Below are 25,735 nucleotides of genomic sequence, written 5' to 3'. Positions count from 1 at the left end.
CAGGGACACCTCACACTAAACCATGCCACCCAAGGCTCTGTCCAACCTGGCCTTGAACACCGCCAGGAATGGAGCATTCACAACTTCCCTGGGCAGCCCATTCCAGTGCCTCACCACCCTAACAGGAAAGAATTTCTTCCTTATTGAATATAATCAAGATTTACTTCTCTTTTTTTCTCACAGCATTAAAAAAAAAAGAGATCTGTGTGTGTCTTCATTTCTAGAGGGAGTAACTTAAACCACAGTCAGATCGTCAGATGACCCACAGAAACAGATCGATATCAATGATTTCAGTGCTACCCAGGTAGCCCAAACTATAGGCCATTGAATTTAGTCTACCTGGTCTGGTCAGTGTGTTTCTCTCTATCCTGGCTTAGGTAAATCTGTTGAAAAGAGAAATTATGACGTGTCATAGTATGTGGCATTTGTTGTATGTGAGAGCATAGCCTCTAATGATTACATATCTCCTTACCCTTGGGTTCACACCTGAGCCAAATACATCAGCAAAATTATGTTTTCTCTTAGGTAGATATTACTCCTACATTAACTGTTATATACATACTATTATTACATACACACTAACGATAGACAGAAATAAGGACTGCAATGTACAGGTCTGCAGAATATATTAAAATATAGTGAAGTGTAATTTGCAAATCCTAATAATATCTTAGATTTAAACACACAAATGCTGATGTTGTCCCATCACTGCATGATTACACATGAAACAGCCAAGTATTCACTTCTATGCCCTTTTTCACTTGTTTTCCTTTTAGCATGTCAATAAGTATTTGGATCTGTTTCTGTACACCTGTCTTAAGGCAAGCACCTGAACACTGTAGTACATCTCCAAATGAGGCTTCCACAGTATGCAGTATTATTTCACCACTGGCCTAAGCAGAAATTGTGCAAAATATTGGAGCAAAATACGTAAGTTGTGGAACTGTGATGAAACTATCAAACATATTGGAAGAGGTATATTATCTACTTGGCTCATACTGTTCATATGCATGGTGCCCATGGTCCAACCTTGGAAATATTACCAGCTTTGTCCAAAACAAAGCCACTTTATTGACAATATAAAATCATAGAATATTTAGGGTTGGAAAGGACCTTAAGATCATCTAGTTCCAACCCCACTGCCATGGGCAGGGGCACTCACAGTAAACCATGTCACTCAAGGCTCTGTCCAACGTGGCCTTGAACGTCACCAGGGATAGAGCATTCATAACTCCCCTGGGCAACCCATTCCAGTAAAGAACTTCTTCCTTATATCCAATCTAAACTTCCCCTGTTTAAGTTTTAACACATTATCCCTTGTCCTATCCTTACAGTCCCTAATGAAGAGTCCCTTGTTTTCTACAATAAATACATACACATAATATATCAATTATATCAATATTATATAAAATTATATCAAATTATATCAATATACACATAAAAAATCAATTAATTTAATCTTCCAAATACTACGACTATTTCTACAAATACTAACTTACTGCCCAAGTGATTTTGATAATCATTTCACCTTTCATATCATGACTGCATCACTTTTCTGCCCATCATTAAACACTATGCTGAAGTTTCAGAATAGATACAACACCTGTATATCCACGTGCCCTTTTACAGCATTTTCATATTCTTTAGGATAAAAAGTATGAATAAAATGCTATTATTGTGAAATATTTTGTATGAAATACAAAGGAACAGGTGAAAAAATTTCCACACATTTTAAGAAAACTTACCCAATTGACTGAATGCCATTTCTGTAAGACTTGATAAAGTAATTTTTCCTTCCTTGCCTAGTGACATCAACCCAACCACCTTCATTATCTAGGATGCCATAATGTATGGCAGCTTTGCAAATACTGGATTGCTGAAAAACAGAGCAAGAAAAGCAGTTCCATGTCAGACAAAGCCACTATTTAACTATGAAATTTCTTTGTGAAAAACCAACCAACCAACCAACCCCCACCTCCCAAAAAAAACAAAAACAAAAAAACCCACCAACCCCCCCCAGGGTTTAACTACAATGTGCCATTAAAACCTTGGTAATAGTCTAATAAGCTTGATACTGTCTACGTAGGTATTATTTCAGATGAAGAAAATACCACTTTGCCTTACTTGGAGACAAACTATACTCATTTCTGGTATACTTGTTCACAACAGCTATTACTTCCTACACTGTTTTTCTAGTTCTACAGAATAAATTATATATTTTCAGCTACCATTCATTAGGCTTACACAAGTAGGCCTATCTTTCTTACTCAAATAATTTATATCAGTGCACCCACAAATTGCTGCAGCACCTTCACATATTTACATGCAAATATGTAGACACAAAAATTCTACTTCTGTGCATGTATAAGAAGTAAAAAGTATATTTGGAAAATATGCACAGAACAGCAGATGCAAGCTTAGACCGCCTGATGTGATCTTAAACATTTGATGTAGGCTTTTATTTTTGGTAAATATTGATTTCTTCAAAATCCATTTTTAATATGTTTTTAACCAGCATTCCAACAGAGAGATATTTCATTAAACATTCTACTGGTGCAGAATCTAATTTTAGAATATTTACCATTTCATAATGTACACTTCCAATAACTTTGGCTTTGCTATCCAAACAGCCAGCAGGACATTCATACCTAAGAAAATAAAATACAACTTGGTCTAAAATCCTGGGATTACAAAAAGGGAAATATTCCAGCTCACGAACAAATAGAGCCTCTTAAAATAATCTCAGAATGACAACTGTAAAATTTACCATACCTATTGCAAGTTGTTCCTTTGCACTGATCTCTTAGCCTTACTTCACATGAAACAATCTGAGCTAAAACAAGCAAAAAGCAATTTCACTGCAATGAATTTGGTACTATGTAATTCAAACCTGTTGACCGCTTGCAAATCAGGTAAACTTCTTACACATTTGCTGTGTGCTTATTACTTCATTTTTCTCACTGTCATCAGTGCCTATGGAGCCCGAAGGTGAATGAGCTCTTGGCCGGCTTTGTGTTGTTGCATCCTGGGCTCTGGATCGCTGCCGTTCAATCTCATTGGTTTCCTCTTCTGGTTCATGGGGAGAATAAGACCTTTCTGAATCATCTGTTTCAGAAAACAGGAAAGAAAAAAAAAATCTGAAGAAAAAAGAAATCAGCGTTTGTGGAATGCAAATCCCTTACCATGTTTTGGTAACATAGTTTTGTCCTCATAAAAAGGTGGATGAATAAAAGCAAGAAAGCAAGAAACACTTTCTACTGCTTCATAAGATTAAGACCTCAAAATTAATCATACATCTCAAGTATGTTTCTGATGTTAACAAAAGGTAGATTTTTATTTCTAGTACACGCAGCACAACTGAAGTATGAAAATGCTCCTAACACTCCTGGTTTAGTATCTTTATGCCATCAGAAAAACCATAGAACAAATACGGCGTCTCTATTATACAATCGTAAGAGTTCTACCAAGTTCATAGATAACTTGCAATTAAAGAAGCTGGTTTCATAAAAATATACATCTGAAAATTAAGCCTTCTATTCAAACATAATGAAAATAATTTTTAAATACTCATCATTGAATCTAAATATCTCACTTAAGCAAAACCATAAGGAAGGTATTTGGCCAAACTCATCCAGCTCTTATGGTCCATATGAACTTTCAAAAGTTATTAAGAAGACCTGCTAAATTACTTGTACATGGGGTAAACAAAAAAAAAAAAAAAAAACACACAAAAAAGGCAGCTTCATTATATTTTGTGTTTCAACCCTCTAAGGTATGAAAATTGTTAAGAAGTTAATAATCATCCTGACATTTTAATTAGCAATGTCTTCTAGTCTTGTTCTTGATATTCTTATAGTAATGCACATGGCTACGTGCCTGAGATAACATTTCCCTATAAACAAATGACTGCACAGTCTCCCACTATAATTACAGAAAGGCATACACATAGCACAGAAAGACAGTCTACATGTTTGTGTACTAAAAGCCCTCAATCAGCACGTAAATCATCAGGAGTTCAGCACACTCCATTTCCTCTGGTGAGGCTCAGCCTCACACATCATAATTACATGATCTTATTCATCATAGAAAAAGTAGGCCCCTACCAGGTCTTTGGGAACATGCATAATATATTCTATTCCACTAGGCATAATGAGGAAAGAAGGTGAAATAAAGGTTACATTTCTCTTCCCATTTATAGTTGTGCCATTGAAATAGCACATACCTTTGTAACAAAGATTTTCTCTGCAACCTCCTCCAAAACTAGGGGGACAAGCAGAACAAGGGCGGCCAGGTTTATAAGGAGCATGACCCCACCAGTTACCCCTTTACACAAACAAACAAACAAACAAAAATTAGCAAACATGGCTTAATAAATAAATAAATATATTAACGTTAAACTGCATTTAGTATGTGGACAAATGATGAAAACCAGCAGACACTTAGACCGTAACTTTGCTTTGATATTCCCAAGTAACAAGTGACAGTATGAGAGGAAATGGCCTCAAGCTGCACCAGGGGAGGAAAAATTTCTTCACTGAAAGGGTTGTCAAGCATTGGAAGAGGCTGCCCAGGGAAGGGTTTCAGTTTCCACCCCTTGAGGTACTTAAAAGGTGTGTAGCTGTGGCACTTAGGGACATGGTTCAGAGGTGGACTTGGCAGTGCTAGGTTTACAGTTGAACTTGTTGATCAGGAGGGTCTTTTTCAACCTAAATGATTCTCTGATTCCATGATTCTATACAAAATGCACATGAAGTAATTAAAAAGACCATGCAGCAAAAACTGAAGTACTGCCATAAACTGCTGTTAAAATCTTTTTATTTATGTTGTTAAAATCTTTGGCATAGCACCTTAAGACTAAACTCCTCAATCACATGAGCTCACGCTCTGCTTTCCTAAAAGGAATATCCCATAGAATTTGATCTTAACCATGGGCTTCATATTACACATTCCTTAAAGTCACAATGGGGAGATAGATACATTTATTTGTCAGACAAATATCACACTACAACAAAGATCTCTGATGTTGGATGCTAAAACACAGGCCAGAAAACTGAAAATCAGAGGAGTATTTGCGCAGGCAAAAGCTGCATTTGGAAAAATGCTCTACTTTGTAACAGAGTACAAAAAATAGAAAACCTAGACTGACTTCCTTTCAGATTTCCTGTATTATTGTAAAGTATCTTGGCCCCTCAAGATATTTTTGGGTGTCAGCCTACTTACTTAGGAGAGTAATTGCATACAAGATAGACTGCTTTTGGCCAAATCTGCCCCCAGATGTTCATGTTGTGACACAAATTAATTGCACAACCAATTCTGCTACTTGTAGCCCAAACAACCTATGGAAAAATGAAAGAGAAATACATGTGAAAACCAAAGCTGATTAACATAAAATGAAAACTGTCTCTCAACTTCAACATATAAAACTGAAATCACAAAAGTGAAGTTAAATTGAGCTCTGTTATAAATGGGTTGAAGTGACCTAATTACAACTGTCAAAAGGCCATTCAGTTATAGCCTTGTTAGAAAGAAAACCTTTCCATTCATAAGAATGACACAGCTCTCATTTTACATAAATGGTCTAAGCATGTATTTGAAAGTGCAGCAAAATATTTACAAAACATGATCTGAAGAACTGATTCTTGGAATTACATTAATAGATAATCATGTGTTAGAAGTTAGGTTCCTATACCCTGGAGCTCTCAGTACAATCTAAGGACCCAGGAGGGGTTTCAGCTGGTTAGACTGAGAGAACAGATGTTTGTCAGTAGTGAAAGCAGGTAACATAAATGATAAAGCTATTCAGAGAAACCACTAATATACCAGAAAGACCCAAAACTCAGATTTTAAATGAATATGCTTTCATGTCATTGTAATCTAAGGTGACTGTGTTCCTTTATTCATCTGTTGAAACATTTTCATTGCAGATCTCAAAACAGGCTGAATTACAAAGTCTGGAATGTTAAAATTAGACAAATATGACAGGTGCTAAATCTGTATTAATTCAAGATAAGACAACTGTGTAGTTTCAGCAAGACTTAGGAGTTGATAGAGATAGGTATTATGAAGAATTAGTACCACAAAGAACCATATATATGTATCATAGATTTCTCATGCAGTTGATAAGTGCAATTACAGGTATTTTTACAGAAATAGTAAATAAATGCATGGAGGTATTTCTGTCTTAAAATTACATAGAATTGTAAATTGCTCAAGTAAACAAAATAAATATTTTAAAATTAATCATTTTGAAGTTTTCTAATATTATATTGAAAATTATATGTGGATCACGTGTTTCCTATTCACTGAAAATACGACTGGTTCCCCTCTGGAAAAATTCAGGCTAAGTATCCAGATCTCAGAAGTACCAAATAAAATGGTCCTTATGCAATTTAAAAATCTTGCTAAGGTTAAAGTAACGTTAAAAAAGCTGTTGTTTGATCTGAGGAATTCACCTAAGAAAACCTTTTTTCTCTTTTTAAAATGTGTGTTTCTTCAGCATACTACAGAAAGAAGGACCAACATACCAGCAACAGAGACAAGATTCCATAAAATGCACTGAGCAGTAACACTTAGCTCAACACTGGGGTTTATGAGCTTTTTCCTTAATCCTATTAAGGAAGTGGTATTTATGAGGATGGAAACTAAGGATTTGTATGATAACCCTACTCTATGTCACCAATACCCAATGCTTGTAACTATGGAGTCTAACAAACAACAAGTCCCATTTGTGCTTTAGTGCTATGGTATATGCTGCAAGATTAATGTTCTACATTGTCATGCAGTAACATAACTGGAAGTCTTGACCACTCTTTTCCATAGCTGACAAAACCTCAACCCATCTACATACCTGTGTGTAATGTGTACAGACAGGACCAGAGCATTTGTAAGGACAATATGGGTTGCATTCATGAGGATGGGGATACGTGAAATCTCTCACTTCATCATACCACGCTTGGACATGAAATGTTGGAGGTCTGTACCTATGAAAACCAGTAGTAGTCTATTAGATCATTCAAAAGTTGTAGCTTCTATTATTCCCCCTTTAAGTAACAAGCAAATTTTGTTAGATTTCTAGAAAACATAGTATGAAACAGTATCTTAAACTACCTTCCCCAGTGTGCACCTAAATTCTGTCCAATTGATGGAAGAAGGCTTGCAGGCCCATGCTCCCATAGACAGGTTTCAGCCCATGATTCTGCAGATCTCTCCAGTTCTGTGTCCCATGTCTGAAATTTGAGAGGAAAGAAAGGTACATCTTCTTAGAAATATATATCTCCTACTTTAAAAACAACAAAACACGATCATCCATTTTTGAAGCCTCTGTTACCAGCCAGGGCAGAGGAATAAATAAAAGAGTAAGACTTGACAATTGTATGCCAAATTTGTGTTATATAAGAAAGAAAATATATTTTCACCAGAAGGAAAAAAAAAGTTTTAATCCCTTCACAGCAGTTCCTTTAGAAAGCATGTGAAGCAATGCTGCAATGAATAAAGCACAAATATGAAACTGAAAGACTTAGTTCAACTTTCCAAGCTAAATTAAGTGCATTTTCTGTCTTGTGAGAGTTCTTTTTAGTAATAGGTACTTTTCTTAGCCAAAACGGTGTTATACAGCACACTTTCAACATAAGGCTTTATTTCCTCCAAACCAACAGTTTATCTGAAATGAAAGTGATTTTCTCTCCCTCTTCTGTAATCAGCTTTTGTTGAAATAATACAGTGCAAACACAAAATATGAAAAACAGAGTAAGATTGTCATTAATTGATTTTTATGACAGATTAGCAAAAAAGGCATTCATGTTCGCAAGAGGCATGCTTAGGACAAGTTAAAGATTATGAATTATTGTTTCTCAAAACTGCTTATCCTTATTCTTTTATTCTTTAAGGGACATGGAAGAATAGGCTTATAGCTGAAAGGCAAATGCAAGTTTATTTCTTTTAAAAGCATACGACAAATGTACTCGTACTGCAAGATATTATACAATACTATGTATGCACATTTTAACTGTGCTAAGATGTGGTTTGCTCAAAGTGGTCCCTCTGGTGCAAAGTATCCGTACCACTGCCGGACTCTTAACAGCTCCTGATAGCTGCAGATACAGTTTCTACATAGTTGATTTTGATATCAATGCTTACGTTAGGAAACTGAAACATTTCCAGGAAGGAAACATATTTCCTGATAGAACCTCAATTACTTCATCATAAGTTCAGACTGAATTTCTTAGAGGGAGACTGTTATCTAAATCAGCACTAATTCAGTATTTCCAAAACCAAATCTCTATGCAGACACTGGAGATCATGTCTAAGCCAAAGAATATACAAACAAAAAAGACAAATTCTATGTGCTAAAATTTATTTTTCTAATGATTTTGACATGCAGTTTTTCCCCTTACTAATCAGATAACTTATTAAAAATAAATATATCCTTGGTTATGCAAGACTGTGATTATGTAAAGGCTTTAATATAACTCAGCTTAATCCTAGAATATCTGTTATTGCTTCTCTTCTTCAGAAGTCTCTCATGCATTGAATTTGATTTTGTCTTAATAATATCATCAGCAGTTAGAAAATTTATCGGGTCCATTTTGATTCACAAAATGCAACATTTATTTTGACATCATTACTCTAACATATACTAGTGACACAATAAAGCTTTTAACACACATATGGATACAAACCCCACTAACTTTAAACAGTAGGAATTTTCTGTTCACCCTACTGGGCCAGTATTTCAGTGTCATAAGCCACAGAATTCTTTAATCTCCTTAAGAAATTTTCTAATCTTAAATCAGAAAGTTTTATATGACAGTCTGCATAAATCTTTTCCCTTTCTTTGTCTCATGATTATTAATAGTTCTTCTTTCTATTGTACCCACTGTAAAAACCATAAAGATTAGCACACTTTTCCACACATGTATTTTGGTCTTATAAATGATATAGCAAGTTTGCTGATGACACCAAGCTGTGTGGTTCGGTTGATACGCCGGAGGGAAGGGATGCCATCCAGAGGGACCTTGACACGCTCGTGAGGGGGGTTGATGCCAACCTGATGAAGTTTAACCATGCCAAGTGCAAGGTCCTACACCTGGGTCGGAGCAATCCCAGGCAAAGACACAGGTTGGGCAAAGAAGAGATTCAGAGCAGCCCTGCGGAGAAGGACTTGGGGGTGTTGGTCGATGAGAAAATGAACATGAGCCGGCAGTGTGCGCTCGCAGCCCAGAAAGCCAACCGTATCTGGGGCTGCATCAAAAGGCACATGACCAGCAGGTCGAAGGAGGTGATCCTGCCCCTCTACTCTGCTCTCGTGAGACCTCACTTGGAGTATTGTGTGCAGTTCTGGTGTCCTCAACATAAAAAGGACATGGAACTGTTGGAACAAGTCCAGAGGAGGGCCACGAGGATGATCAGGGGACTGGAGCACCTCCCGTAGGAAGACAGGCTGAAGAAGTTGGGGCTGTTCAGCCTGGAGAAGAGAAGGCTGCGTGGAGACCTCATAGCAGCCTTTCAGTATCTGAAGGGGGCCAAAAGGACGCTGGGGATGGACTTTTCATCAGGGACTGTAGTGACAGGACAAGGGGTAATGGTTTTTATAGTTTAGATTGAATATAAGGAAGAAATTCTTTACTGTGAGGGTGGTGAGGCACTGGAATGGGTTGCCCAGAGAGGTTGTGAATGCTCCATCCTTGCCAGTGTTCAAGGCCAGGTTGGATGAGGCCTTGGGTGGCATGGTTTAGTGTGAGGTGTCCCTGCCCATGGCAGGGGGGTTGGAACTAGATGATCTTAAGGTCCTTTCCAACCCTAACTATTCTATGATTCTATGATTCTATGATAGTACAATTGCTTCAACATTCTGCAATATAATCATGAGACTGCAACATTTTGAAAAAAAAGCCATTATAGTTTGTCTTTGCTGCATATATTGTATGACACTGACAAATTAAAATCCTGTAATACTTAGATTTAGCTCTGAATATGAACAAGTCATAAAGTTAACATATTTCCCAAATAATTGCTCTTTAAGAATGGTTTTACCAACCAGGTTCTGAAATACAGATATAGGGTAAATTAGACTTACATTAGACCAAAATGTGGGCACCTGCTCATTTTTAGAAATTCCTACCTCCAAAGCCAGCTAAAATTTCTTGTAGCTCTTATAAATCTCAGAATACCACAATCTATTCTCTGGTAAAGCATCCCCCTACATTTTCAACTCTTAAAACAGCAGTTGTGGTTAAAGAAATTGTACTGTTGTGTTGGGTGTTTTTCTCCACACAATTTTCAAACTATTTTATGCAGCTATTTTAAGAGAAATAATGATTTTTTGAAGTTAAGCTAGGCAGTCAAAAGTAGCTGCTTGAATCATTTCCTCAAGCTTGTGAAGTAGTTATCCTTAACAAAATTTTCTTTTAAAGAATGATGATAGCTATGCATGACAGAGCCATCCAGAACTCTGCAAGAATAGCTTTTTAATGAAAAACTTAAATTCAATCCTCCTGACAGATGAGCACCCACACTCCAAGGTACAGTTGAGACTAGATGTCTTTCAAAAAGCTTCTTGTGCTTCTCTGCCTTCACACACACTATGAAATATTGTCCTTACTCCCCCTGCTTTGTTTAGCCAGAGATAAGCACACTTTCAAGTTTCTAGTCCACAACCTTAGCTGCAGTAAAGAAATAATCTTCATGACTAAGCAGATGGAATGCAGCAAAGCTCTTTGCACAAAGCTTAGAGCAGGAGATAATATCAAAAAGTAGACTCGGGTATTTGGGCATTTTTACCCATTGCAGTCATTCCTGACTGCACAGAAGGTTAGTGCATCCGGCAAGAGGAGCCGACTCCACATTTTTTAAGAAAGGGCATATGTGCATGAGATTATATCAGGTAGGAATCTGCACAAGTAATTAAGCAAAAAAGGTTATAGCTTAAGGCTCACCATGAAGTAATCACCCTATTTCTTTTTATGTTAAGAGTTTTAATTTGTCCCATTAGTGCTTTCTGTGGTTTTTATGTACTACTGTTTATGGTGGTGAAGTGAGCCTCATCATAGTGCACTTTCCTTGTAGCAGCTTCATTATTGATTCTGCTCCGGTGTCCATTAAGACAGTGGTAACATCATCATTCCTTGATTACTGTGTCCATCATAATGACAGGTCTAATGACAGGAACTTCACAGAGACATCAGTTTATGACATACGAAAGAAGAACAAGAAAGACTGAAGTAATGGGAATGTTAGAGCTCAACTAATCACAATTTTTGGTAGTTTTCATTGAAAGCAAAAAAATATAAATCTCCAACAGATAAAACCAAATTTTGTTTCAACTGAAATTTTTCAATTTTCCTTTCTCTAATCAAACTTTGAAAGTATTATAATAGGCAAGACAAATGTTGTTTATTGGCGCTAATCTAAAACAGCTTTAGCTAATCTTTGTAACAATGGAGAAAGAGTATGATTTTTAAAACTTGAGTAATTCATATTTCAGTACCTTTGTAAAATGCCTGTGATACTATTTCATGGGAACTGTCTCATATATCAGAATTTAAATGTAGGAATTAAAAGACAGGTTACCTTTTTATAAAAAATACAATACAAAATTTCAAAGCATATATTTCATACACTCATTTAAGTTTAATCACTTAAAATTTTGATGAGAAATTGTGAATAAAAAGTTTTATGATAAAAATAATCAGAAATCTTAAATAGTTGCTGCTGTATAAGGATTGAATTAACCCAGCCATACTGCATAACTCAAACACACAGTATCAACAAATAACCCCAATTGCAACATGTTCTGAGACATGAATCAGACGTCAAAAGCCTTGCATATATGTATTTTGGGTTTGCAGCAAATGATGCGACTTGTCTTGCTTTCCTCCTCAATGCACGTGCCACACAACCAAGTCAGCTATTCAGGAAATTTTCTCTCTGTGCCATAGAGGAAAGGACCCATTCATTTATTCTTCAGACTTTAACACCTAAACCCCTTATTTTTAGTGCCACACAGAAAACCTACCTGACATGGATGTCATGCACGTACACCTAGCACAGTCTGTCATAAGAAAAAACTGCTATTACCCTGCCAGCCAACGCTTAATTTGATCCATTTTTTTCAGATGAGGTTATGAAACCTACACAGTACGACTTGCCATTGTTTCTTCTTCAAGACTATGTTAGAGTTTAAATGTGCTCAAATAGAGATGAAATATTAGATACAGAATGGAATATAATAGATTAATGTCTCTCTAGTTATGGCCAGGTCCATAAACTTGTAAAACTGTTAAATGACTTGTAAAAGCCATGAATGTGACTTGTAAGATAAAGTCTGCAGAGTGCAGTTGTATGAAGTTAATTTGTTATATACATACAGTTAGCTGTGAAAGCTGAAATTAGGAAAGATTCAAAGCCTAAGTATGACATAGAAAGGAGGTAAAATAATGGGATCAACTTTTCACAGAATGAAATTTCACTTTTTAAATTATATATGCAGAAGGTTAGAAAACACTGAACCAAAGGCTATCTTGAAAATTCTAAGATGAGAAAATGTAGTTTATAAGACAGAAAGCTATATTTGTAATGATAACCCTGTATTCAATAGTATTGTGGAAGAAACCGTGGAACTGAAGAGACTGTAGTGCACAAAATGATGTAGCATATACCATTTTCTTAGTCTTGGATATGTATTGATTCGTACCTGTCTTGCCCTCTGGTGTCCAAAGTACAAAATGAAATTCTCAAAAAAGCTGCAGATGTAAACTTGTTCTACATGAGAGGGAGGGAAAGAGAGGTACATAACTAGGTAGCTACGACCACTCTGACATCATGATAATGGATGAGCAAAAAAACCTCTTTCTCTTTTCTCCCCATCTCTGCAATAGCTGTCTACTAGAGGAGGTAGTCTCTTCCCATTGCTAGGTAACATCTTTTTGTCTTTATAGTTAGCATCATCCACATATAAAAACCAAGGGTCAAGGCTCAGTGCTGCTCAAGATTTAATTTTATCATCTACTCTGAATAGTCTACCACTCACAAGGCATCATAGCCTATAGCTCAGACTCTTCTGCTATCCACAACAGCATAACCATACAGCAAAACTGCTATTCTAAAAGCTATTTCACCTGAGCCGCTACACACAGCAGGAGCATTAGCTAAGTTTCCAGTCCCTGCAAACCCCTGTTTTACTGTAAGAGAAAAAAACATTTAGCTCTATATACTTCAGCCTTACAGTATCAGAAGTGTCTTCCTGCTTCGGCTTTGGAAAACAACTTGCATATCATCTGAGTTATTATTTATGCTATTTCTGCCACATTTCTTAGATTTCACACCGATCTACTATCTACTATATAAAACATTCACTTTCATGTAGACAGCAGCCTGAAAACAATGCTAATCTTTTAGACTGGGTTGCAATACCACCATGACTGAACTCAAAGTGAATCAGGGTTTTGGTTTGTTTCATTTTTTTTTTTTTTTTTAATTTAGATCAGGAATGTGCTTTTGAAATGGAAGTTCTGATCACTCCCACTTACTGTGTATCACAGAGCACTCCTGGAGTAGAAACTGGATCTCTTCCAGCTAAACTGCAAGTTGTGCTCCAGGAGCGCATCTAACACTTTGCAGTTGCTCATGGGTATTCAGTCCACACAGATTAATCCCAGTTCAAAATAAAAACCACTGAAATACAGACAGCATGAATGTCAAGTCCTCATCACCAACTCTTTTGCTCTACAAACCTGCTCCTGTGGCACCACAACACTCACTAACACAGGCATTGCCTTCATCAGCATCCTATTAAAACCCAGTGTAACATCAAAGACATTCCCATAGATACGGCGCTATCAGCATTTCACAAACTTTCCACATATGCTAGATTAGCTGAGCTAAAACCCAGAAGGTTTTCCACCACCCAGGTGGCAGATTAAACTGAATGGTAGTAACAGTTACCAATTCCAGCTGCCCACTCTTCTTCTACCCCAGAAGGTTACAAGCTTTACAGCAGGAATGTTGCACACAGTAAGGATCTTCTGAATGCTTCTGGTTTACAACGTATCATGCTAAAATCAAGCACATTTAACACCAGTTTAGCTTTATGGACTTGACTATAAATTGTGGTATTTAACCTCTGTCAACATGAGGTTCAAGTATCGCATAGACTGAAACCAATGTTCTGCTTACGGAGGAGCTGATGTTTCGGTGACAATACCAAAGATTAAATTACAATTCATCAACAGCCAAACTAATCACTCCACACAGGGATTAACCTCCCCTGAATTTAAACAGCCTTAAAGCAGATACCTACATCTGAGCTAATTATCCAAATTACCTTTGCAGTTACATAGACAAATAAGCATCTGTAGAGGGAGGTAACTTTAGCAACCCACCTTTAATTAAAATAAACTGTGTGTTGGAAATTTTCATTTTTCTCTACTAATTATAAAAAAGACTGGCTCAAATGCAGACATATACACCACAGACATCAAAAGCTTGTGGTGGGAGATGACTCCCACCATTTGCGTTGTGTGAACGTTAGATCAAACAAATACATTCTCATCCAAAGAGTTAAGTGAGCCTACCAATTATACCATCCAGCATTGCAACAGAACTGAGAAGCCCAATAGTTCAAAAAAACATTTTCCAGTGAAAAGGTAAAATAAAATAAAATAAAATAAAATAAAATAAAATAAAATAAAATAAAATAAAATAAAATAGGCTAACTTTTTAATTGGAGAGACTTTCATATATGTAGGAAGGAAGAGAAAATTGTATGGAATGGGACTAAACAGAAAGAAAAAAAAAGCTAAAATTTAAGCTCAGGAAAGATGGAAAAGTAAGTTCAGTGGGCACCGCTGAAAGTAAACATTTACCATGGCATAGCATAAATACCTCATTGCTGTATATATTCTAAATATAGGGAGAGAGTGGTAAAGTAAATACCACAGTACAGTATGAGTATTTATGTGTTTATTTACTTTTTAATAGAATCTACTGTATTCTTTAATGACGCTGAGAACAAAAAAAAAAAAAAAAAAAAAAAAGGAAAGATGAAGCATAGAATGAGAAATGCCATGAGCAAGTAAGCCAGAAATACAGTCAAGAACTAGAAATCAGCTGCAGGGCAGCAGTGCAGAATGACAGAAAGGTACAACTGAAAATTACTTCAAAAGACTGATGTTGACTGCATCTATCTAGCCTCTTCCACTAAGCCAGAATCAAATATATGTGTATTATCCATATTTTTTAGTCAAAACTAACAACAGTAGTTTCAGAATAATATTTAATAATAATTTTCTTCTGGAATATTTTTATTGTAAGAGTATAGAGGATTTCCTTGGTATGCAACCCCAACCTCCTGCCCTGCAATGCTAGCTGATGTTTTATTGCCAAGAAAAAAAGAAATCACTCTCTCTCCTGTTAACAACCTTTATTTATTTCCTAAATTAAACAAATTCAGCTGCTTCATTCTTTCACTTTTACTTCTAAAGCACATATTCTGTCTTTATAATTAATCCCTCTCATTCCTTCTAGAATGGCTAGACCACCCTTAAAAAATGACTAAAACTGGATACTGAATTTCAGACAAGGTCTCACCAGTTTCACATAGAGAAGTCTCCTTTCAAAGACTGCTGCCTTATTCTAATTTTTAAATCAGTGTGACTCCTGTATCTTCTTACTTCAGTGTTACCTCTACGTTTTATTCCTTGTATTTTACCTGTTTGATTTCTTCCTTATTCCATACCTTGCAGTTGAATTTCATCATGCTGGTTCCAAACCACTACTCCTACTTATGAAGTTCTAATTTATCATGTTCTCTGAAACAATCCTAACTTGTGCTCATGTTAATGACTTCCGCAATTTTCAAGTGTATTCTTGAAGTGTATGCTCACACAAGTCATAACCAAGTGCTTACTCAAAAAGCAGCAGCAACACCTTCAATCATCTGCCAGTTTAACAGGGAGCTTGCCAATTTTCACTTGCAAAAATGTCAGGGTGAAGAGTGTCAAAAGCTTTCCAGGATCAAAAATATTACACCTACTACTCCCCCTGTTACACTATGCTGGTTAATTAGTGGGTCATATAAAAAATAAAATAGATTGGTTTGACATGGTTTCTTCTTGATGAACAGACATTGGCAGTTTTCATCAGCCTGGCTTTCAGTTATGCTTAGGTGAGGCGTTTTGATCCATACCAAGGCTGCTGAATGAAATCCATAGAAACTAATAAGAATTAGCACATGATTGAGATGCTTACTTTCAGTCATTTGAGTATGAAAAAAATGTGGCCTCCGTACTAGCTCAAGATCCCTTACAGTATACAGCAGAGTGACCACAAAAGCTCAGGAGTACTGAAACACAAGACAACTCTCCTTGAAAATACAAAACCAATCATACTGACTAGCACTGATACATCCTTTAAGCAAAAAGAAAGAGAATAGCTGAAATTGTTAAACTTTATACTACCAAGAAAGTTAGGCATCTATTTTTCATTTGAGAACTACTACCTGTCTAGAAAAAAATAGTAAGGACCGTACATGCTACCATGTGGTGGACTAGAGTTCACAGATCTTTAACTGGGCAGAGATCCCTGAATAGACCTTGAGGTTTCAGCTACTCTTTTGGACAAGAGTAAGAAGCAGGAAAACTGTGGCTTTTGCCTGGAAACGTGAAAGTGGTATGAGGCCAAAAAAATTGTTCCCAAACATTGAATACATTGCATCAATATTTAGAAGTATCTCCCTATTAGAGTTTCATGTGTTTGAGCTTTTTGTGTTCAAAACTAAAACCAGGAATAGGAACCAGCAGACATGACTAATCACATTTAATTCTGTGTGTACTCAAAGCATGTTAAAAAAACCTTGCTGGAATATTCAGCTTTCCAAGGTGTTCTGAAACACTGCATTTATTTTGCTACTTTTTAAAAGCACTGCATAAAGACTTTCTATTAGAACACGACTAAAAATCATCTATTCACTTCTATATTCTGACATAAATGGAAAAGAAGCAAGAGTGTAAATGGTGATCTTGATTTCTGAGTTTTGTTGATTGCCAAATTATGAATTACACACATTCATTACAAATAGTAATCATAAATATTTATAGCTAATCACAAATTGACCAGAGCATGGGTCCTTACCTCAAATCATAGTAGTGATTGCTATGATAAACCAGCCATAACTGATTGCTTTCATACAGCAGTTTTAGAGATGCTACAGAATTTCCTGGACTTTGGACATGAATTAGCTGCAGTATCTCAAATATGTGTCACAGTGAATCCTTTGAGAAGATGACCACTGTAATCTGACATAAGTGAATTGAACTTACTGCCAGAAAGCACCCATTGATCATATGTGACTTGTTACCACTGTTAGAAATATGTTTAAATAAAACCTAAAAAAAAAAAAAAAAAAGAAAAAAAAAGAAAGAAAAAAAAAAGACAGACTTAGTAAATGTATTAAAGGAGTTCTTGATCATTTGGAGATCCAACAGGGAATTCAGGGCAAATATATTGTGATATCTATCAGGCAGCCAAAATTCTGGATTTGATGAGTGAAATAGCCTCATTTTAAGAAACTGTTATCTTCCTTTACTATAAAATAAAAACCATCTTCTGTATGGACAGAAGACAGTCTTCTTAATGAATTACACTTTTCTAACTATGGCAGCCACTGTACTTACGCCAAATCTAAAGTTGAGGATAAATTCATATCTAGCATTTCAATGAAATCATGTTAAAAAATAAGTATTTCGTATCCATTAAAAAAAAATCTTAAGTTAAAGAAGATTCCCAGGCAGATATCATCATAAAGATGAAGGCTACAAGGAGCTACTTTTATAAATCTTATTGATTCTGTGTTCAGACTGTATTTTGTATTTAAGCTCTACTACTACTACTATTGATTAATTTTTAATAATCTTTTTGGTATGGAGAATGAAGAATGCCTCTGACAGCAAAAATACAAAATGAAGAGTTTCTGTCCTATGTTGTTAATTATTTTGGGAAGGCTCCCTTAAACTTTGAGACAGTGATCCTTTCTGCTACTTTCCACTTTCAGTTTCTTTACTTGGAGTTGCTTAGTTGTTGTTGGCATTACATCAGTAAAAGTCATACCATGGACTTATCCGCTTGCTTTCTTGGACACTTCACATTGCACAATCCTTTGCTAAAACTGCCAGAGAGAATAAGAGGATAAGTCAACGTCAATGTATTCTTTGATGCAGTGTCAATAGCCTTTGAGCACAGGCAAAGGAGCTGAAGCACTTCCACCAACCTTTGAAGTGGAGCAGAAAAGTGGAAAACCAGAGGGAAAGCAGGCAGGATCACTCTAAAAGAGGTGCTCTGTTCTTGGCACCAAAGTGCTCTCCAGCCACTTCAGGGATTCCACAAACCAAAGTCCTCCACTCAAAAGGAACATGAATTGTTTTTTACCAAGTGTCCCTGAAGAGTTTTGGCAAAATGGACAAGATAAGCTAAACAGAGACATGAACAAGTTTTGTCAGAAAGGTCTAGGAAATTTAACAGGGCACTTCTATTTAGCACATAAAAGTTCACCAAAATGTGTAAGTACACTACACTAAAATGTGTAAAGTACACTACAAGACCTTCCTTTATTTTTCCTAACGCTGTTTCAATTCTCCTAAGTATATTACAGACAAAAAAATCTCAGCTGGAAGCTGACAGATACACATAGAGAGAGAAACTTCTACCTTCAGACTTATGCAGATCATAGGATCTAAAAGCACCACAAAATAGCCAATAATTTATTTCTATCCCTGTTCAGTCACTATGATGACATGAAAGTTTCACTGTTATTCATGGAAGAGCTCTATCTGCTATTGGGTTCATACGATCAAAAGTCCAATGGTTTGTATTTAAATACAGAAGGAATTTGCCTGAGGAAATAATAAGAAAAATCTGAATGAGAAGTATTTACAGTCACTATTAATATTCTTCTGAAGTTTTCATGAAATTACTGAAATGGAAAGGCAAACCTTTAAGCCTCTTAAAATATAAGGCCCCTCAGAAGTCATGAGTCAATCATGGTTTTGAAAGGAGTTACATGGTATCAGCACTTTCATCACATCACTATCAATTTTCAAAATTAAGACCTTCAGAGGTATTATAACAACACAAAGTAAGAAGAAATATATTTCTTTTTTTTTTTCTTCTGTAAACAAAATATGGATTCAGTACTGATTCAGATACACATCCATAACTGCCCTTAAGGACCATGCAGCTATAGCAAATAAATTACTGCATTCTGAACTTTTTGAAAAGTACCTCTAGAAGACCGTATTTTCTTCACAAGGTCTGCAAAGTAAAACTTTATAGAAGCAAGGCACAAGCTTTTCAATGACAGCCCTAGCATTTATCAGCAGGATCTGGCCAAAAGACAACTATAAATAAGCAAAGACTTCCTTGCTCTAGAGGACACAGATGTTCTCTAATTACAGTAATTACAAAATGCAGTGTGTGGCTAATTGCTGAGAAATACCAGGTTGAAATGCATTGCTATCTATCAAAATAGGAATCTAAACACTTTTCAGTACAACAGAGGCACATGCATGGAATATAGATCTCACATGAGCTATGTGACTTACTCATTTGTTTGGGAAAATATGCATGAAGTCACGGAATCAGTACTAAGAGAATGATTTAAAATGGAATGAATGAGGTACTGTGTCCAGTTCTTGGCTCCTCTGTACAAGAAAGACAAGGAGCTACTGGAAAAGGTCCAGTGGAGAGCCACAAGGATCATCAGAGTTTTGGAGCATCTCTCTTATGAGGAGAGATCTCAATAAATATGTATACAGCATGTATCTGCCATTCATTTTCATGACACACTGTTCATCATCACCTTAAAAAAGGTTTTGTTTTTTTTCCCTGTTTAAGTCATAATGTTGACAATTCAAGAATTCTCTCAGCATTGAAGTAAAATGTTTAGGAAAGAATGATCTAATATGCAGTCAGAAGGTCACATAAAGCCACTGCAGATAAGTTAATTGAATTGGTTGGACTACAGTTCCATACAGAGGAGCTTACACAGGTTCTCTTGCCAGAATCCTTCTATATGGAGAAAGAGACAGAAGGGGAGTTTGAGGATCCATATCAGACCTAAAACACATTAGATGGAACTGAATACATTAACAGCATCAAATTGCCAGGACCTGACAATATCCTTCAAGAATCTGGAAGAACTTGATTATGAAACTTCAGAATTACTATGTGGTACACAATCTCTCCTAAAATGGCCTCATTACCACAGTAACGGAAAACAGAGTGTGGATAGTAATATTTTAAAAAGCGTCCAGTAGATCCTGAGAAACTGCAAACTAGAAGCTGATTTCCATGGGATGATTCCATACAGAACATTAAAAAACATTCTAAATACACAGATAATATGAAATCCTCCCTGAATGTATTAACTTTGAAGGTGTCAACATGTGGAAGAGGATTAAGCACAGTTAAGCTTCCTACAAAGTTCCTAAGTAAAAATTAATAAATGACTGAAATTAAGATATCATGAGTTTAAGAAAAAAAGTGATAAAAGACAGAAAATAGAGAAAAGAATACGAAATAACTTTTCAAATTCCCTGCAAGATGTGTCCATGGTCCTCTGCTGTATACCTTCTTCACAACAGCCCAAGAAAAGGGAATGCGACTTGGTATTCACTACTTCAGGTAGTTAAAAACAAGATAGGAAAATAAAAGACACAGTTAAGAGACTCACTAATAATAAGTGACTGGAAGGCGAAATGACTTGCAGTGTGAACACATGCAAAATAATGAGAACATTGCTGGAGATTACAGACAACTATTTATACACTGTAGTGTAGTAAATGACCTCTTAGCACACTAGAAAGATCTTGGAGTAATTGTGAATATCTCTATGAAAATGTCAGCTTTAGTTCAGTCACAGTGAAAAAAGTAAAAGAATTTTAGAAATTATTAGGAAGCAAAAAACTGTATCTGTGGTATGCCATAAGTATCAAGAGTTTGTTTTTTTCCCTTTGAATTACAATGAAAACAGTACAACCATAGCAGATAGAACATTTTTCAAGTAAGAGGAGTAGGACTCTCCAGCTGAAAAGATGCGACCATTGAGGAAATTATTATTTCTTTTTTTTTTTTAAAAAAAAAAAAGTACTTTTTTCCACAATCCATAATTAAATATATAGTGCTCTGCAACTTGATGCCATGGATTCAAAGAATACAAAGGGACTCAAAAGCATTCAGATTCATAGAAGAAAATTCCACCCAAGAGTACTGGCCACAAAAAGTATAACAGCAGATTTTGGAAGTCCCTAAGCTGCTGTTTGCTGGAAGCTGGGGGGTTTCACTGCAGAAGTTTCTCTTATCACACGCTCTAATATTATCTTTTTACCCTATGAATCTACTCCTGTTCACTGATAGAGTCACAGTACTTGGGAAGATGAACTTGTCATCTGGTAAATTCAGCCAGACAACCATGAGAACATTCTGTTCCTTAGACATATCTACTGTGAGTAGATACAAACTACAAAAGAGCCACAAAACCAACCCATAGTTCACAGACCCTTGGAAAAACAGATCTGAGTGCTTATCACTTTACCTGGGAAAGTGGAACTTGTTCATCCTATTATTGATACGAATCTAGAAAAATAAATTCACCAGAAAGTGTAAAAACAGGCATTTGCTTTAATTATGGACAGAAAACTAGCATTAATACTTATACAGCTATAACTGTCAAAAGTTATGAAATGACAGAATAGAATTTGCCTCAAGTAATTTAATTATGCAATAAATACAATGTGCAATATGAATAATGCACTATGATTATGATATTAGTTTTTCCAAAGGAATCACTCTACACAACAAACCATGCTTCTTTAATGAGCTATTATTTCTTGTTCCTTCTTTGCTATTCAATCTGTGGCTCCACACCACATTTACCATTCTGCACTCAAATTTCACTCTTATTAAACAATACATGCAAACAATCAGAAACCCCATAATTTCCTCCTTCTTTCAAGCAGTGGAGGGCTTCCACCACCTCCTAAATCATCCTCTCAGTTCCCAATACTGACTCCTGCCAGCTTCTCCACATACAACCTCCCTTACCACCCACTCACAGGTTCAGTCTTTTCGTACAGCCTCTTAGCGAACTTCTGTGCTGTTAACCTCCCTCCATAAACTCTTGCTTCCAAATTTTCTTTGACCAGGAAGTCACAGTTCTTCCCCCTAAACCACATCTATTCATCAAATGCTCTTTCTCTCCATACCACTGATTTCTCAATACCTTCTTGACCAGACTCTCAGTCCCCCTGCATGCCCTTCTCATGGGTCTCTGTCTCTGAACACATATTCACTCCTTTGGCCAGACTTTTTACATAGACCCTTCACATTCACAAACCCTAAACTTTTGCCCACCCCAATCCCTGATTCCCTTGGATATTATCTCAAAATTGAATCCCACTCTCTTGAAAGCTGCTGTCCCATTATGAGTAACAGGACATAAGTATATCTCCTTGATACTAAAATTGTGTAATCTCTTTCACATGCTACTTGTATTCTGGGTCAGGGGTCACAGTGGAGCACAGAAATAAAAACACGATAACAACACCACAACAAAAATTTTTTCCAGATGTAGACCTAACACAAAGTCAAGGCCAAAGTGTGCACAGTACAGGAGGAATCTGTGAAGAATACAGCTGTCAAAAGTGTAACTCCAAGAAGCATATCCAAGTTCTTTTCAAAATATGTAACGCAGGTAAATGTAGAATATCATTAGGAATGGAAAAAAGCACTTTACTAAAAATCAAAGCTACCCTTTCGCAGAATCTTGGGGAAAAGTGTTACGGTATTTTAACGTAGGAAAATAATGCAGTTTTCTCTATTCTTATTTTACAAAAATTCTGGACAGCTTTTTCTTAAGTTTTGCAGAAATAAATCAACTGAGATTATTGGAAACAAGAAGCTAACCTATATTATAAAAACGTCTGATAAAGTCATAACAGAAACATACCAGTTCAAAGATATGTGCAGGCTATTTTAACTGAAGGAGTTAAAGGGGTTTCAGATATTATCATCCCCTTATTTGGTGACGAACATGGTAACTAATTCTCTGATGGCTCTTAGTCTAATATAGTAACACTCATATAGGAAACTTAAGTTAAACTACCTTTACTAATGGTTTAAGCAAGCACAGTTTCTCCAGGGCACATATATGATCAGTTCAATGAGATCTCCAAGCTGATAGACACCACTCCAAGCTGCGAAAGACATCTCCATCTTGAAATGTGTTAGTATGATCTTCTGTCATAACCTGACAATGTAAAGTGTCTGGGAAACCTGTGTAATATTTGGTATAAACAACCTAACCTATAGTAATGCTATTTCTCTGGTGCCTGGACAGATGAACAAATAATACACAGTGTGGACACAGGAAAAAGATTTGTGCTTTTCTGCAGAAACAAGAATACAGAAGAGAAGTTGCTCATTCTTGTCAGACCTCTGGACTTCTTCAAATCTCTAATGACCTGACTTGATTTAATTAGCAAGGACAGACAGAGTTAGCCTTGAACTATGGCATAAAATCAAAGTTCAAAACCATGTGAGATTTAAGTCTACTAATAATAAACCAAATATAGAGGCTTCTTAAGGGAAAAACACAAACATAAATTATGCATTACATTATTAATCTGTTTAACATGGGAACATACAAGACTCCAGTCCAGTAACAGATGCCAAATTAAATAGAAGACTTTCTTGCTCAGAAATTCCATCTAACCTAGAAGCATGGGAGAGTATTCATGTTATTTTGAAAGTTCAGAGTTCAGTAACTCTTTTTAGATGGTAACTTCTTAGGTCATAATCAACTCCTTTGAGCAATGTAGTTTTGGAAATTGAACCCTACCACTGAAGAATTGCCACTTAAATTCAGCAGAGTTATGAAAGATTAAAACCATTAGTATCAGTAGAACATGACACTTGATCCACAAGCAGACATTTTTATCTCACAGTTCACCTCTGTACAAAAAAAAAAAAAAAAAACAAAAAACACAAAAAAAACCCCAAAAAACCCCCCCCAAAAAAACAAACAAAAAAACAACAAACAAATAACAAGTGCTTTAAACTGGAAAACAAGCAAGCCGAGACTGAAAGCATATTGTGTTATAAAGTGATAGCAACCATTCTAAGAACATTTCTTTCTGCACATCACTATCAGTTTTTCCTTACCATATATTCCATATTGGAAGCTGGTGGATACACCTGACCCCGTAATTTATTATGAAGATCCAAGATACTTTGCATATCACTGTCTGTGATAGCCCTTTTCCCTCTCTGCTTGGTGATCCACCACTCACCATCTTCATCCATGTACTTTTCCAAAAGTTCCTCTAACAGCGTGGCATTGGGAAGAACCATTGCAGAAACTGCTTGAACTATGAATAGCAGGGTGGTTATTCTGAGCCATTCCTGTACTACATACTTCATGGTGAATGATGTCAAAATGCTCAGGAGTTAGCTCCAAGACAAAGTCTTTCTTCCAGGTCTGTTGGCTGTAAATGCATAAGACAGAGTAATGTAATTTGGAGACTGAATTGCTGGCCTGTATGAACTTACTAAGCAACAATAACTGTAGTTTGTACAGTTTGCCACTGTTGTTTTAGGGGGAGAAACCAGGATGCTACTCTGTTTTTACTCTAAGAAGTATACACTGTTGATTTGGGAAGATAGTTTATCTTCAACCGTATGAACTTCAGTCTGCTCAAGCTGTTTTATATGGTACACTGGCATTCACATTTCATTGCCTTCATGCAGGAAAGCATATTTTTCATAGCTACTTAAAAGGAGCCAGACATCAATGAAGATTAGACTGTAGATAAGGTCTTCCACTACTGGAATATAAGAACAAAGTAACTTAAAAGGCTTGCATCCATTGATCTATTGCCAAAATAATAACTGAAAAATACAATGAAGTTGATATGAAACATCCCCTCTTGGTGCATTTCAAAATACGACTTTGATTAAAGCTTTTTTTTTTTTTTTTTAATGATTTCCAAAAACCTAAAGGAAGTATTCAACTCGAGAAAGCAAATGGGGATTGATGAGGTTAGTCTATTCACCAAACAAAGGAAAGCAGAGATAACTCTGGAAAAGTAGTACCACGTCCAAGAACAGCATATACCAACACTGCCTATTGCATGACTGAGTGCTCTAGGTGGGAAAGCCATGGTCACTCCCACGACATGGGTGTCTGGGTGAACACGCGTGGATCCCGCCGCACTGACCGGGCCGGACCCAGCCGCCGAGAGGGAAACAAAAAGCGGCGAAAGGGGCAGAGCCGGGCTCTCTCCGCCGCACCGCCCAGGCCCCGTTCGCCGAGGGGCTGCCGGCCGGGTAGCCCCGCATGCGCCGGGGTCTGTATCCCGCCGTACCCGCAGCCACAGGGAGGATGCTGCCGGGAGCCGTCAGGCGCCTCCCCACAACGCCCTTACCCTTCCGGCGGCGGCTGCCTCCTCCCTCCGCGGCCAGCTTCGCTCCGCCGACCACCTCCTCGCCAGGCCCGCGCAGGGGTGCAGCCGCGGTGCGGCACGTCCAACAGCGGAGCGCGGCGAGGGATTGCCGCTGAGCGAGGAGGAGCCGCCGCCGCCTCCCCCGCCGGCCTCCGGGTCGCTGCCGCCCCGAGGAGCTCCGTGCTTCTCCTTCTGGCTCCTTCCCCGCCGGGCTTTTATCGCGGCCGGCGGTGACGTGCGACAGA

General features: G+C 36.9%; 1 protein-coding gene across 1 annotated transcript in view; it reads right to left on the bottom strand.

Annotated features, from left to right (window-relative positions):
- CRISPLD1 (cysteine rich secretory protein LCCL domain containing 1) overlaps window positions 1-25,210 on the bottom strand; it is a gene marked incomplete at its 3' end in the record, with an annotated part of 38,221 nt that extends 13,011 nt beyond the window's left edge. The window contains exons 1-9 of the mRNA XM_080610921.1: window positions 24,211-25,210; window positions 7,108-7,226; window positions 6,848-6,980; window positions 5,221-5,336; window positions 4,223-4,323; window positions 2,926-3,105; window positions 2,773-2,833; window positions 2,582-2,648; window positions 1,746-1,876 (exon numbers count right to left, since the gene is read on the bottom strand). Coding sequence (XP_080467047.1) covers window positions 1,746-1,876; window positions 2,582-2,648; window positions 2,773-2,833; window positions 2,926-3,105; window positions 4,223-4,323; window positions 5,221-5,336; window positions 6,848-6,980; window positions 7,108-7,226; window positions 24,211-24,468 — 1,166 coding nt within the window. The 5' untranslated portion in view covers window positions 24,469-25,210. The remainder of the gene's footprint in view (window positions 1-1,745; window positions 1,877-2,581; window positions 2,649-2,772; window positions 2,834-2,925; window positions 3,106-4,222; window positions 4,324-5,220; window positions 5,337-6,847; window positions 6,981-7,107; window positions 7,227-24,210) is intronic.
- Between the last annotated feature and the right edge of the window lie 525 nt (window positions 25,211-25,735).

The sequence above is a fragment of the Psittacula echo genome (genome assembly GCF_963264785.1).
Source record: "Psittacula echo genome assembly, chromosome: 2".
NCBI lineage: Eukaryota > Metazoa > Chordata > Aves > Psittaciformes > Psittacidae > Psittacula > Psittacula echo.
The sequence above is the reverse complement of the archived record's forward strand: the minus strand, read 5'-3'. Positions and strand labels throughout refer to the sequence as shown.